The sequence below is a fragment of the Mustela putorius genome, unplaced genomic scaffold, assembly GCF_011764305.1.
Source record: "Mustela putorius furo isolate JIRA1106 unplaced genomic scaffold, ASM1176430v1.1 tig00000196_pilon_pilon_pilon, whole genome shotgun sequence".
NCBI lineage: Eukaryota > Metazoa > Chordata > Mammalia > Carnivora > Mustelidae > Mustela > Mustela putorius.
This window is the reverse complement of record NW_025421310.1, coordinates 11,977,336-11,992,626: the sequence shown is the minus strand read 5'-3', so window position 1 is coordinate 11,992,626 and position 15,291 is coordinate 11,977,336. Positions and strand designations below refer to the sequence as shown.

The following is a 15,291-nucleotide window of genomic DNA, read 5'->3' as shown; positions in this document are numbered from 1 at the left end:
TGCCTGCCTCTCTGCCTACTTACTTAGGCACTTACTTAGGCACTACTGATTTCTGTCTGTCAAATAAATAAATAAAATCTTTTAAAATTTTTTTAAAAAGCCAAAAAACTCTGTAAGGAGGGGGTAAGTTTGGAGATGAGCGCCTTTGTGTCCCCAGTGAGGACTCTGCTTAGACCAGGTAATGCGGGAGCCATGGAGGGTTCTGAGCTGCCAGACGTGGGTCTGGCGCCCCCTGGTGGCCTGTAGGGGGACAGGCTGCAGGGGACAGAGGAAGAGGGGAGGACCTGAGGGGAATCTGGAGTCGCGGTTTCAGGTGCCAGTTAGACACCCAATTGTAGGTGCCAAGTAGACAGTTGGTTGCAAAAATCTGGAAATGAGGGGCTGGAGATAGGCATTTGGAATTTGCATTAGACCCCAACTCTGTGCAAACGGCCCCTTGTCTCCCTACCTAGCGCAGTTAGAATTTTCATTTCCTAGAGTGATTCCGGTCAGGTCCCTCAAGCCCAAACACAGTCAAACAACGTGTTAAACTCTGGGTCTTACTGACTTTTTCTTCCACATTCTTTCCTCTCCATCAGGGTCCGGCGAGGATCTCCTGTGGGGATGGGGGCCCCAAACCCCCACACCCCTGCACCGCGTTCTGAGGATCGCCAGAAGGGCCTGTAGAGTCCATATCTAGTTGACCGATGACAGCGACATAGTAAGGACACACGGTGGATCGGACAGGTGCTGTCTGGAGGGATCCATCTGCCGCTCCCTCCCAGCAGCGAACATGACGTCACCCGCGCGCAACGCTTTTGCCCGCGGAAGCCCACTAGATCCTCGGAGCTGCAGGCTTTGGCGGAGGGCTGGTACGTGGGCACCATCTGCCTGGCGGGTACTCCAGGCTTCCAGAAGGACAGCAGGTGTCAGCGTGAACCATATTGTTTTGTACAAAGGGCTGAGGCTCGGTGAGCCCACTTATCATTTAGGGAAGTTTTATATCACCGGAGGGAAATGTTTATCAGGCAATTTCCCAGTTGTAAGGCAAGGGCCAAGCTCCCAAGCTCAAAAGCCCGGAAGGTTAGCGCGGGCGGTTCCTTGCACTGCCCCCCCCACCCCGCCCCTGCCACGCTGCTCAGAGGCCTGGTGGCAGTGATTGGTTTGGACAAGATAAAAAGCCAGGCAAGACACGGACACCTGGGTGGCTCAGTCAGTTAAGCGTTTGCCTTCACTCAGGTCAATTCCAGGGTGCGGACATCCAGTCCCCCATCCGGCTCCTTGCTCAGCAGGGATCCTGCTTCTCCCTCTGCCCTCCCCTCCCCCTGTTTGTGCTCTTTCTCTATCTCTGACAAATAAATTAAGATCTTAAAAAAAAAAAAATAAAATGCCAGATGAGGGAAAGAAAACACAAGATCTAAAAGTAGAGGAAAAAACCCACAAACACTTCCGGAAGAAAACATCGGAGGAAATCTTAGTGGCCCTAGGTTTGACAGAGATACCCTAGGTGTGACACCCAAAAGGGACAAAGCATGATTAAAGCAAAACCAAGTGGGACTTCATCAAAATTAAAATCCTTTGCTCTCCAAAAGATGCTACTGTGAGTCCGGGAGGGCACACCGCCGACTAGGAAAGTGTCTGCAAAACGTTATTTCCAGCAAAGGACTCGGAGCTAGAATATGTAAAGAACTCTTACAAACTAATAACCTAGAAGATCGATAACCCCAGTAAAAAGGGGGCCTCGGCTCATGTGGCTCCCAAGAATGGAGGAGACGGGGTCCTCCCCATCTGGGGGGCTTGGGGATGGGGGCAGAGGGAATGAAAAGGAGCCTCCGGGAGGCCCTGACTCCCTGCAGAATGACAGACAGACAGACAGACAGACAGAGGTGGCCTGGCCGCTGGCCTTGCCTGCACCCGGTGTTGAAGACATCGAAGAACAGGCAGGGGTCGGCATGTCATGCTCCAGGGACACATCAGACACAAAGCCTTGAGCAACATCTTCCCTGGGGTCTGGACAGGCAGAGGCTGGGTGTCCTGGACCCTCAGAAGTTCAGGCCTCTTTCACCCCCAGGGCTTTTGGGGTTCCTGAGAACACCACCCGGGCCCCACTCAACCTGACCCCACTTTTCTCATCTTGCCCATAGGTAGCTGGTTCCGTAGCCTGACGCTGGGCTCACCCGGCCTCAGGTGAGTGCCTTTAGGGTGCCCATCTGTGAAATGGGACCATCACAGTTCCTGGCTCTTCAAGGGCAGGATGCTCTCATGAAGGACATAGCCGCTTCCTCATTCTGTTTATAAAACTCGCTGCCCCAGCCCTGCCCGCCACCCTTCCTGGCTTTATTTTCTTTCCCAGAGCCCACGATGCCCCTCACGTAGTACATATTTGTTTCTGTGTCCTGGGTGGGTGGAGTTGTGTGTTGCCGGGGTTGGGGAGGCCACGCCGGCTGGCCTCAGTGACCCTGTGACGTGTGTCGGCGCTTGGGGCCTCATTCTGCAGGATGTGCCTTGTCTGCAGTCATATGTCCCCAGTGAGCTGGATCTTGGGGTGAGCTGCTGAGCCGCTGGCTGGATCGCGTTGTGTGTCTGGAGTGTGGCTGTGTGTCCCCTGTGTGCATGTGGGGGTGGCTGCCCTTGGGTCTGGCACATTTGGTGGCCCCAGCTCAGCTGTGGTCTACAGAGGTCCTGGTGTGCCTTTGGTGTCATTGTGTGGCCAACTGGAGAGGTGTGGGCTGTTGTGTTACTGTGTTTCCGGCTGGGTTGCTGTTTGGTTGGCTGCACAGTTGTGTACCCGGGTGGGGGGGGTGAGTCCTTGTGTGTTACCATTGGTCTATGTGCATGTGTGTGAGAGAGAGGGAGAGTCCCAGCCCCCCAAAGCCACCACTAATTCTTCTGGCCTCCCCAACTTCTGGACAAGAGACCCCTTTGTTCTCAGGGCAGAAGAGGGGGCTGGTGTTCCTTTTCTCTGAAGCTCCTGGCAAGGTCTCAACCCAGAGCCTGGCCAACAAAACACTCAGAGCTTCTGTGCTGTGCCCGGCCACTGGCTGGGTGTGCTGGGAAAGCCGGGGGTCACCAGACCTGTGAGAACTAGAGCGGTAACGGCAGCAGAGAAGGGGGAGCACTGAGGGGACCCCGACCCTGACCCAGGCTCAGGAGACCTTGCTGGAGGACGGTTGTTACAAGATGAGTTTTGGGAAAATCATGACGCATGCAGATCTAAAAGTGAACGTGAGATCGAGGCTGAGCCTCCCCTGTTCAGAGGACGCTCGAAGAACAGACACATTTACAGATCGGGAAGGTTGAAGCCAATATTGGAGGCAGAACATTTGGGGAGGTGCTATGGCCTGAATATTTGTGTCCCCCTCCCCTCCATTAATGTTTGTCGTTTATAAGCCACATGGAGAATTACTGTGCATTGCTTCCACGTATCCGAAATGGACAGGATTATTTTTTTTAAATTTTTATTTATTTATTTGACAGACAGAGATCACAAGTAGGCAGAGAGGCAGGCAGGAGAGAGAGAGGAGGAAGCAGGCTCCCCGCTGAGCAGAGAGCCCAACTCTGGTCTCGATCCCAGGACCCTGGGATCATGACCTGAGCCAAAGGCAGAAGTTTTAACCCACTGAGCCACCCAGGCGCCCCAATGGACAGGATTATAAAACAGCCCACAGCTTGGAAGGATTTGTTCTAGGCTGAATGGTGTCCTGCCCCAGATTCATGTATGTTGAGGTCCTAGCCCCCAGGACCTCAGGATGTGATCTTATTTGGAAATAGGTTCTTTGCGGATATAAGTAGTTACGATGAGGTCCTACTGGACTGAGGGGGGGGTGTCTCTAATCCAACATGATTTATGTCCTTATAAAATGGGGAAATTTGGAGAGAGAGACACACACACACAATGCCATGTAAAGATGAAGGCAGAGAGCCAAGTGTCGCTTTTACGAGGAACACCAAGATAGCCAGCAAAACACCACAAGCAAGGAAAAAAGCATGAAGTCTTTCTCCCAGCCCTCAGAGGGAATCAACTTTATGGACACCTTGATCTCCATCTTCTTTCTTTTCTTTTCTTTTCTTCTTCTTCTTCTTCTTCTTCTTCTTTTTTTTTTTTTTTTAGATTTTTTACTTTATTTTATTTTTTAAAAAATTTTAAACTTTTAAAAAGATTTTATTTATTTTTTTGTCAGAGAGAGACGGAGAGAGTGCAAGCAGGGGAAGCAGCAGGCGAGGGAGAAGCAGGTGCTCTGCTGAGCAAGGAGCCTGTTGCGGGGCTGGATCCCAGAACCCTGGGACGCGACCTCAGTCTAAAGCACTTGCTCAACAACTGAACCACCCAGGTGCCTGGAGATTTGATTTTATTTTCTTTCTTTCTTTCTTTTTTTTTTTTTGGAGATTTTATTTTTAAGTAACCTGTACACCCATCTTTGGGCTCAAACTCACAACCTTGAGATCAAGAGTCCCACGTTCCACAGATTGAGCTAGACAGGCGTCCCTGGATCTCCCAGTTTCCGACCTCTAGAACTGGGAACCAACTCTCAGTGGCTTAAGCCATGTACTCAGTGATGACAGACAAACAAATACAGATGTACTATGCAGAAGGCACAGCTTTCCCCGGAAGCACAATGTTTTCCTTATAATATTGTAACAGAACCACCCTGAGTTCTCCCCTCATGAGTCAGAAACGACACTAGGACAAGGACAAGTTTATTTGCAGCAAATAAGAGGAGATCACGGAGAAGGGCTTCCAAAAGTGACTCCCAAGCAAGGCTCAGTGGGTTCTTTCATGTAGGGTTAGGATGAGTAGTTCATCCTACGTAGAGGCTGGCACAAGATCGCGCTTGCGCTTTAAGGCAACGTGCCGGAACACGAACAAGCGAACATGCGTTGGCTGTTGTGTAAATGAGGCTTGTGCTCCTCTTTGTGTGGAGATTTCAGTATTGTACTTGTCATTTTAGAGATCACTCCATCCTCTGACCATCTGCTCAGGTGTGAGTCTGGGGAGCTTAACCCCACCCCAGGGTGGTCTGGGGGGTCTGGAAGTCTTTTTAGGGCAATTGCTATGGCTGGTGGAGTGGCTTTGCTTTCCATCTGCCAGAGTTAAGAGACAAGCTGAAAAGAGGAGCTTAAGAGAAAATGTGGAACAAAGGTCGATGCGTACCAGCAGGTGGGCAGTCAAGGTCAGGTCTGGGGGTCTAGCTGGCCACAGACAGTACATTGGAGCTGATTACTGTCGATAAGCCAGACTCGGGCAGCAGGAGAGGGTAGAAACCAGCACGTGCCAAGCCGGAGAAGGAGGAAAGCAGGGGAGGTCTGAGATGGGACTGCGGTGATTCGACGTGGCTAGGGCACTGGGAGATGGGACCAGACAAGGGCAGACGGTGCCAAGATTTGGGTTTTTGTTCTGATGGCTCTGGAAGATCTCTGTTTAGGGGCCATTGATTGCACACAGCCCTGTTGGGTGCTCTATATCCCAGGCTTATTATTATCCTTCCAAGACCGGGGGATCAGAAGTCACACAACAGAGGGGGAGTGGAACTTGAACCTTGTCTGCCATCCACCCTGAGCCAGGGTTATAGCAAGCGAGGACCAAGGACCAGGAGGCAGAGACAGAAGCGGGGGCAGGAAGATCTCCGCCGATTTGGTCTCTACTGAGCCTTCCACAAGTGCCATATACCCACTCACCAACCCCCTTATGTCCTCCAGCCGGCAGGCTAAATCATTCCCAGTAGGGAAGGGATTTTGTCTATATTTTTGATGAAGTTCTAGAACCTAGGTGAGGTTCGGTGGGCTGAGGTCCGGAGCCGATGACCGAGAAAGAATTCTTGAGACATCTTTGGTGCAAAATGGTGGTTTATTAAAGCACGGGGACGACCCGTGGGCAGGAAGAGCTGCTGCCCCGGGTTGTGAGGGATGGCAGGTTATGTACCTCGTGGTTGGGGGAAGGTGAGGGGAAGGGGGGTTTCAACGGAGTTTTCATATGTTAAAGAGGGCCTACAAGGTGCAGGGCGGGGTGGGGGGGGCTTGCCCTTGTGGCTTGATCAATGTCGTCTTAGGTCAGCCATTAACATCAAGATAGTTGGGAGATTCTTGGTGGGGTGTTATGATCCTGATATCATTTACCTTCCCTTCTACCTCTGCCTCCACCAGTTTCCTTTATGATGGGGAGGGAGTCATCAGGGCTTGAGGAACTGAGAGTTATTTGCCTCTGGAAATTTGTGCTATTGATAAGGTAACCTCCCTGTTTGTAGATCTCCAGGACATTTGTAGAGCAAGGGAGATTCCGGTCTTGCAGGATTGTGATCTCTGCAAGTTAACTATTTGTTTATCGTTTATGGCAGTCAGGGGTGCCTGAGGAATGCTACACATATTATGGAGGAGAGCGGGTGTGTGGGGGGGTGCAAGGCGCCAGCTTTTGCTCTGTCCTCAGCCAGCCTCCTGCTCCCTCATCATTTTCATCCAGGGCTGCAGGTGGGTCCGCACTACATATTTGGTAAATGAATGAGTCATCCCTGTAGGCGATTACGCCCATCTTCCGCACAGAGAAACTGAGGCTCGGAGAGGCGCCCACGCTCTAATTAATCCCTTAGCTAGGTGCCCGCTTCCAGCACTTTCCTGAAGCCCCTCGCCTCGCGGCTCAGGTGGCGCCCGGTCCAGCGGCCCTGCTCGCATCAGGCAGCGGCGACCCTGTAGCGCTCGCAGGAAACCTGGGCCTCCCCGGCGCGCCCCTGCGCACCCCCAGTGCTTTCGGGCTCGGTCCTCCCACCCTCTCCCAGGCAGAAAAGGGGCCCGAGAGCCCCCCCTCCCGGCCCACACTGGAAAACCACCACCTTCCTTGGCAATTCCGTTTTCTTTACGGATCCGCCGGTCCGAACCCCGCCCCGCGGGGCTGTACCATTCCGGCCCGGAGGGGGGGCCGGGAGGGGTCGCGCAGAGGCTTCCCCTGGGGCTCCTGTCGGACGCGGCCCGACCCCAGCGGGGGAAGGGAAGGGGCTGTGTGGGGTCTCAGGGTGGCGGGTCACAGGGTCCCTGCACTCCCGCCGTGGGGGCCCGTCGGCCCCCGCCGTCCCCGCTCCCCCCCGCGTTGGTTCGCGCCGTGGAAAGCGGAGTAACAACCTTTGTGCTGAGGTCCGGGAGCCGCCGAGTGCGTCCGTCCCAGCCGCAGGTGGGTCGCAGTCCGCGTCCCGCCCATGCTGCGGTCCCCAGCCATGGCCCTCGCCATCCGAGTCGTTTATTGGTAAGCACGATGGCCGGGGGCCCCCTCCGCGTCCCCCGCCCGCACCCCTCCTCGGCCCGACGGTGCTGGGCCCTGGGGGCTGGGGGCTGGACCCACGGGGCTCCCTGCCCGAGAAAAGGGGTTCCCTGCGGGTGGGGTGGGTGTGAGGGGACTGGCGCGAAGGAAGGGCGTTGGTCCACCTCCCGGGTCCGTGGCGTTCAGGACAGCTCAGGTTTCCGAAGGTGGAACCGAGACACGTGTGAGGCTATTTAAGACACTCGACTCCGGGGGGGCTCCGTTTGCGGAGCTGGGGGTGGAGGTCACCTTTGTAACGGGAGCGGAACCTCTCTGCAGGTTGAGGGTTCCCCTCCCCCAGTACCATGAATAGTTATGGGGTGGGGACGGCGAGAGTCGGGAAGGTTCGAGAAGCGTGGGTTTGAAAGGAATGAAGACGGTGGGTGCCCATCGTTAGTAATCCTCCTCCCTTTCGGGCCTGGGTTTTCCCATCTGCAGAGAGAGAGAGAGAGAGAGAGAGAGAGAGAGAGAGAGATCTTGGTAGGGCCCGCGGAAGGGAGTGCATGTTTGATCCAGCTTCCTCGCTAGCGTGAAAACGTCCCGAGTGGACAGGGGATTTTCTCGTTGACTGCTCCTTACACACACACACCCCCGCCCCAATTGCATAGGCAGGCCTGCCTGTGGGCGCCTAGTAAATGCACGTTCCGCACATTTCTCCTCCCAGAGAGTGCTTGCAGGAGAATATTAGCTCTGCCTTCGTTATAGGGGAGGGTGGGGGTGGGTCATGTCCCGGGGGTGTGTCATGTCCCAGCGTGAGTCAAAAGCCCTGGGACAGCTTCTGGTTTTGAAAGGCTGAGATCTGCTGGCCCCGGGCCCATTAGAAATGTCTCCTCACCCTCCGGAAAACAGAGAGAGGAGTGATTTTGAGGCCCCCAGGAGGCCTGTGCCAGACTCCACTCCTGAAATAGCCTGCTGTGGGGGTTGGGGAGGCGTTTGGATTCCAGCCTCAGGGCTGGGAGGACCTGGGGATCCAGGAGTGAAGGTTTTCAGGACACCTCCCTGGGCTGTGGGTGGGGATGCTGTTTCTCTGGTTCTCATCCTAACCCGTTTTCTGTTTCCCTTCCTTCCGCCTGTGTCTCATACTTGTGGTCTCTCCTTGTCACCCCCTTGCTCTGCGCCCCCTCTCTGTTGCTTGGCTCCTCTGTTGGGTGTCGGTTTTCTGTGTGTGTGGGTGTCTGCCTCCTGTTCCTGTCCCTGTGCCGTTGTCAACATTTTCTGTGTGTCTGTCTTCTCCTCTGTCTGTCCCCTCTTTGGCTTTGTCGTCTGTCTGCGTTCCTCTTCATGTCTTTCTGGGCCCCCTTCCATTTCCCTTTGTGTCTCCATCTGCCACCCACCTGCCTCTCCCCCCCACTTCCTTCCTCTTCTGGATCCCCACCGTCTCCCTCTCTCCCCTGGAACCCACTCTCTTGGACTCCCTCCCACCAGTGGCGCTTGAGGCTACAAGTCCAAGGTAAGCAGACTGGCCAGCCCCAGGGTGGCCCTGGGAGATGAGGGAGGAGGGCGAGCCGGCGTGGCCCCTGTTGACCCCCGTTTTCACCCCCGCACCTCCTTTGCAGTATCTTCAACTCAAGAAGAAGTTAGAAGATGAGTTCCCGGGATGCCTGGACATCGTGAGTCTTGGTGGTGGGGAGGAGAATCAGAGATGGGTCTCCTTGTGTGTCCCTCAGCCCTGAGGGGGTCGGGATCCCAGTATCTCAGGTGGCTCGGGCTGGCCCCACCCTTCACCCCATAGGTGCAGGTGTCCCCAGGTGGGCCGCTCCACCCCTCCAACGTCATCTCTCTCCCTAGTGCGGCGAGGGGACTCCCCAGGCCACCGGCTTCTTTGAAGTGATGGTAGCTGGGAAGTTGGTTCACTCCAAGAAGGTATGGCTGGCTGTTTGTCCGTCCATCTTTCTCGTGTTATTCTCAGGCTGGCTGGGCATTGGGATCTCACTGCTTCCCTCTTCTTCCACTCCCCAGAGAGGTGATGGCTACGTGGACACAGAGAGCAAGTTTCTGAAGCTGGTAGCCGCTGTCAAGGCTGCCTTGGCTCAGGGCTAATGTGCCCTGAAGGCAGAGGTGAGGGGGTCCCGGCTCGTACACACTGCGGTCCACATACCCCGAACCTAAGACTCGTTTCTAACCTGATACCATCCAGAATGGGTAGCATTGTCTGTATTATTCTCTAGATCACGGAACTGCTTTTCAGGACTTCCTGAGCCTGATTTCCCGTTTCCAAGTCAGTGTGTTCTAGATGAGCCCCAACTGCCAAAACTGGACACCCCATGCTAGCCCACTCCAGAACCAGGTTCTGGCTCCTGACGGCTGAGAGCCTGGAAGCACTCTCCCATTCTCTCTCTTTGAGCATCCCCGCCTTCCGTCAGTAAACAGTAGACCCAATTTCCTGTCCCCAGGAAACTTGGGTCCAGAAAACTGGTTTTCAAATGCTTGAAACTCATGTTCCATTTCCTAGAGTTCTTTAGCAGAGCAGAGTGAGGTCACCTTGGCTGTGAACTTGAACACGAAGATTGAATTAATGCGATACAGAGCAGCATCTTGCCTCCTGTGCAGCTCTGAGATGAAGCGAGGGCTTTGCTAAACAGAGAAAGTCAAGAATTATGTAATTCCAAAGCGGCTTGAGCTGACTCAGTTATGTGCTGGCAGCTGTGAGGGTGGGGGCGGGGCTTTCAGTTCTTCAAGCTGGAAGTGGGAATTGACAGGTGGCCCCTGACATCAGCCCGCGGTTGCCTGGAGTTCCAGGGAGGGCCGTCAGTGGATGCTTTCCTCCCACATGAGCAAACATGGGACTTACGTTGGGGAAAGGAGAGAGGGAGCATTGGGTCTTGTTTGCATGTCTTGTGTGTGCAGTTTCTGGGGTCCCTGAGACGACCCTCGGGTTCAGGGATTCGCTAGAAGGACACTCGGGACTCACCAAGTTACACGGGTGGTACGATGATCATAGCAGCAGGGTAGCCGTGAAAGTCAGTGAAGAGCAGAAGTATGGGGCGGCATCAGGACTCCTCATTGTCCCCATGGTCGGAGTATCACCACAGGGAAGCTCGCCCTCCGTGGTTGACCTTGGCCTCTGGCCCCTCCAGAAGCAGGAGCGGTTATCTTGTGGTCCAAGGCTCCCCCGCTTTAAATCATGTCATTAGCATAGCTGGGCACCGTAGCCCAAGACCCCAGGTGAACTGGGATGTCACCCAGGCAGGACATTCCATTCCCAGTGCTTTGAGACCCCCCCCCCCCGGCTCCCGGGAGCTGGTGGCCAGGTGGGTCCTGCGGGTTGGGAGCCATGAAGAGGTCTTTCTGGGGCTTGCAGCTGGCACAGGCATCCCCAAACCCCATTTCAGTAGGCAGCTTGTCTGGAGAGCTGTGTCCCCGTGGGGCACAGGTGACAGGTGTACTCTCCTGCTAGTGGCTGCCCAGCAGCACATCCCCACCCCCAAATTTATTAAGAACGAAGTCTTGGCCCACCTTCCCCGTTGGATTACAGCTTCTCTCTCATGGGCATTGTTGTCTTCGTGCGTCAGTTTCTCCCTGGGATTGCATTTTGCCCCTCACTTGTCTGTCTTCCTTTATCATGGGGTCCCCACTGGTCTTGGTCCCTGTAAACTCACCCCTCCCCCACCTCTTCTCCGCACAGTCCAGTGACCTTGGCCCAGCCCCTGCTGGCAGACGCTTCATGACGGGAAGGACTGAAATGTCTCGTGGACGCCTGGTCTTTCCCTGATGTCCCTGCGGCCGCTGAGTGGGGGCTGAGACTGACGCCCCTGGTCCTTGCCTGTGTGTGTTTGTGTGTGTGTGTGTGGCACACGTGTGCCCCCCCAGGAGTGTAACTTCGCACTCTGCCTTGCTCCTTCCTCTCCCCACCCTTTCCCTGCATCCCCCAGCCCCCTGGCTACTCTCTGGCATTTGGGGTGGTCCTGCTCCTGGCTTCCTTCTTGGGGGGTGGTGGCGAGAGAGAGATCCAGGTGAGTGAGTTGCAGATTTCGGCAGACTTGTCTATGGTTCACTGTTCATTAAACATTGGGTGAGTTTAATGGAACGTTTCTGCGAGTTTCCATTTTGCTCGTGGAACCTGGGCATCAGCGTGTGAGCTTGAGGTGGGTGGTGGGGGGCACTGATGGCAGCCCATGACGACGGGGCTCCCATGAGAGCCAGGGCGCGCCCCCCTCCTCCGCATCTGGGTGGGTTGGTGACTCCAGCAGCCATGGGACAGAAAGCAGGGGAGTCCTGGGACAGCAGAGCTGGCTTTGGTCACCACCTTCAGAGCCCAGAGAGCGCTTCCCATGCTCTGTTCTGTTGGCTCTTCGAGTGAGTCACAGCACTGAGCCAACTGGCTAGGGGACTGGGATCCTAAGTGGGCTATCGCCCTTGACAGTGGAATTAGGAATTGGTTAAGTTGGATTAGCCCCTGGTAGAGAAAGGTGAGCGGATGTCGTTGGTGGACGAAGCTTGCTGAGGACCCCATGGTCAGCTGTCATTCTGTCTCCGTGCTGGGTTGGGTGTTAGGGCCACTTGGGGAGGTTGGAGACTCGGGTACCCCTTGGACCACAGCATTGGGACTGTCGGGGATTGGGGGGGGCAGTGATCAGGAGTCTCAAGCCCACTTGGGAGCTCCTTCTGGGCCTGGACCATTTATAAGACCCACAGGGAGGCTGGCCCTCCAGTCTCGCTTCAAACAGACTACCCACTTGATATCTTGGAACCCCTTTCACGGAGGCCCGTTTCTATCTTAAATGTTTGTACATGTCCTGGAAAAATGAAATCACCAAAACACGCAAACAAAATTTCATTTGTGTACCATGCACCAGGATCTTTGCAAAAGCCCCCCAAACAAGGATGCTGCTGTTCTGTCTGCTCCAACGCCTCGTTGTGGGCGGACGGAGTGGGAGCTCTGGCAATTCTGTGAACCCAACTCTGGATCGTGCTGAAGCAGACGGGTCACACCGAATTAAGCTCAATTCTTCTCTCAGGTCGTCTGAGCTGGGCCATTGGGTGGCACGGGCGAGGTGAGGACACCCACCCCACTAGATGCCACAAAAAAACATCTAGATGCAAACATCCCATTCTATGAGGCTGTTGATTTGGAGACACCCACGAAACCGCATTCGGGACTGGTCATGCGCTGGAGACCAGAGGAAAAGAGCTGGAGAAACAGAAGAGATCACAGTCCAACGAATGTTACTCTTTACCTTTAAAAATAGCTTTATTGAGATACAACGCATACCATACAACTCATTCCCCCTTCTTTTTAAAAAAAGATTTTGTTAGAGAGAGAGGGTGACGGGCAGGCAGAGCTCGAGAAGCAGGCTCCCCGCTGAGCAAGGAGCCCAATGTGGGACTCGATCCCAGGACCCCGAGATCACGACCTGAGCTGAGGGCAGACGCTGGCTCACTGAGCCACCCAGGTGGCCCTACTCACCCCTTTGAAAGTGTCTTAATTTGACGGTTTTACTAAATTCACAGATAAAAGCAATCAGCACCCACCATCTGAGAACATGGGCACCACGGAGGGAAGCCCCTCCCCTCCCCGCCGCGAGCATCCAGTAATTTGCTTTCCGGTTCTGGGGATGTGCCTAGTCCCAAGATGTCCTATCAACGGAATCGGACAAGGCTTTGCCTTTTGTGTCTTGCTGCTTTCGCTTTAGTTTAGCGTTTTCGAGGTTCATCCCCTTAGTAGCATGGATCAGCATTTCTTTTCGCGGCTGAATAATATTCCGCTGTAGGGACCGCCCCTTTTTGTTTGTCCGCTCCTCCGCCGATGGGCACTTAGCTTTTTTCCAGACTTTTTGGCCCCTGTGAATGAATCCTGCCCCCGAGACCACGAGCTCACAGGGGTGTGTCTGAACTGCCTTCGGTTCCTTTGTGCGGACGCCTAGAAGTGAGATTGCAGGGTCAATGGCAATGGTATTTTACAACCTCCGTGGTGGCGGGTCACACACAGACCCTTAGATTCCCTCGGGACTGGGGAGCTCTTAATGCCTTTGGAAGGATGGAGAGCACTTGCCTCAACTCAGATACAGTGCTCATCGGGTGAACTCTCAGACCTGAGCCTCTCACTCCAGAGACACCGTGGTTCTTGTCTGAAGTCAATGCCAATGGCTCACGAGGCTGTGCCTGTGTTGCGCGGGTCTGTTTGCCGCGGTATCCGGGAGAAGTCACAGGACAACCGCCAACAACAGCGACGAGAAAGAGTGCTCCACACCCCTGAGCAGGTCTTCATTTCTAACGATCCCGGTGCTTTTCTTAGGAAGCAATTCTTTGTGGTTGAGGTCTAAGCCAGGTCAAGACAGATCACAGAAAGTGGGCAGCTAAGACTTGTTGGAGCCTGACCTCGACCCCGTCTGCCTGCTCGGCTCATATTGGGGGCTGCCTGGTGACACCACCCGCAGCTTTCACTTCTCCATTTGGCTTAGTGTTGTGCTGCCAACCGGCAATTGGTTTTTCAAGCGAGACGTCCGATGGGTGAGGCCACGCTGGGTTATGCTTCAGCGGAAACAAAGCAAACCCAGGTCTCAGCAGATGAACACAACCGAAGCAAAGTCCTCTCCAGGGCAGCCGTCCTCTGTGCGTGCATTCCGTGGTCTGGAGAGGCACTGTCCAGCAGAATTTTCTGTGAGGATGGACCTTTCCGTGCAACACTTAGTGGCGGGCCGCAGGGTGCTTTCGGGCACGTGAGATGTGGCAAGTGTCACTGAGGAGTTCAGTGTGTTATTTTATTTACTTAAATTTACTCAGGGGCGGCTGAGTGGAGCAGTCCGTTAAGCATCCCACTCTTGGTTTCAGCTGGAGCGGTGGTCTTGGGGTAGTGGGGTCGAGCCCCTCATCTGCCTCTGTGCTGAGCGTGGAACCCGCTTAAGTTCTCTCTCTCCTTCTTCCTCTGCCCCTCTACCTGGTGCATGCTCTAGCTCTAATAAGTAAATCTTAAAAAAAAAAAAAAAAAAATTACAATCAAATACGCATGGCATCTGCGAGGGGTTACCTTATTTAAAAAAAAAAAAAAAAGATTTTATTTATTTATTTGAGAGAGAGAGAGCGCAGGCACAGAGGGAGAGGGAGAAGCTGACTCCCCACTGGGCAGAGACCCCTGAGGTAAGGCTGGATCTCAGGAGCCTGAGATCATGACCTGAGCTGAAGGCAGACGCTTAACGGACTGAGCCACCCAGTTTGGTTCCCTTATAGAGCAATTGCAGATCTAAACTTTTGGAGAGCCCTGTCGCTGCCTCTAACCCCACAGCATCCTCAGCGCACCTGCCGGGGAAAGAGGAAGAGGCCCACGCACCGGCTCTTAAAGGCATCAGCCAGGAAGTGACGCACATCCCCTCTCCTCGCAGCCCATTGGCCAGAACAGGCGCACGGCCCCGCCCATCTGCCCCGCCGGGCTGGGGACTGCAGTCTTCTTGTATTCAGGAAGGGGAGGTGAGCCTGAATAATCGGTGAACGCTAGAAATATCTGCCCCGGTCCTTTTATTTTAAGTTTATCTTGTGCCTGGGAGGGAAAGTGCCATGGTCCTATTTTTGCTAAACTGGGACAATTCACACCTTCAAGAAAATAAAAGGAGGCAGCCGGGAAGGTCCCTCCTTTCCTGAACGGGGAGACACAGTGAATTCTTGTCCAACAGCGACTCCGTGTGGCCATCTTGAGAACTGCACCCCTATCATTCCGGGTAACCAGAGCATCATCCACATGGAATCCCTTCTGGTCATTGAGACTCGTCTAGCGGAGCGAGTCACCATTTTCGGTGTAGTGACATGACCCTTTTCAAATAAATACGGAAGAGGGAAAAATATATCATCTCTTCTTTCTCTGGCCCCTTCCATTTAGTCTACGACCGATCCCAGCTTCAATACTTGCTGGCCATGGGACCTCAGACAAGTGTCTTTATCTCTCAGGGTGATGATTTAGTGGAAGGAGGAGGCGAGGGAAATGGGAATGTGGGGTCCAGGCAACCCCAGGGGGAGGCTGGGCGTCACCAGGGTCAAGTGCAAAATGGGAGAGTCTGCCCTCCGTGCTTCTGAAGCCTCTTCCCTCTGACTCAGAGAAC

At 54.4% G+C, this 15,291-nt stretch overlaps 1 protein-coding gene across 1 annotated transcript; it reads left to right on the top strand.

Moving 5' to 3' along the window:
• Positions 1-7,059: 7,059 nt before the first annotated feature.
• SELENOW (selenoprotein W) lies at positions 7,060-11,283 on the top strand. Its single transcript, XM_013064108.2, has 6 exons — positions 7,060-7,207; positions 8,687-8,711; positions 8,818-8,871; positions 9,050-9,124; positions 9,221-9,319; positions 10,887-11,283. Exons 1-5 carry the CDS (start codon positions 7,161-7,163, stop codon positions 9,299-9,301), a joined length of 282 nt encoding a protein of 93 aa, XP_012919562.1. The 5' UTR covers positions 7,060-7,160; the 3' UTR covers positions 9,302-9,319; positions 10,887-11,283.
• Positions 11,284-15,291: the final 4,008 nt, after the last annotated feature.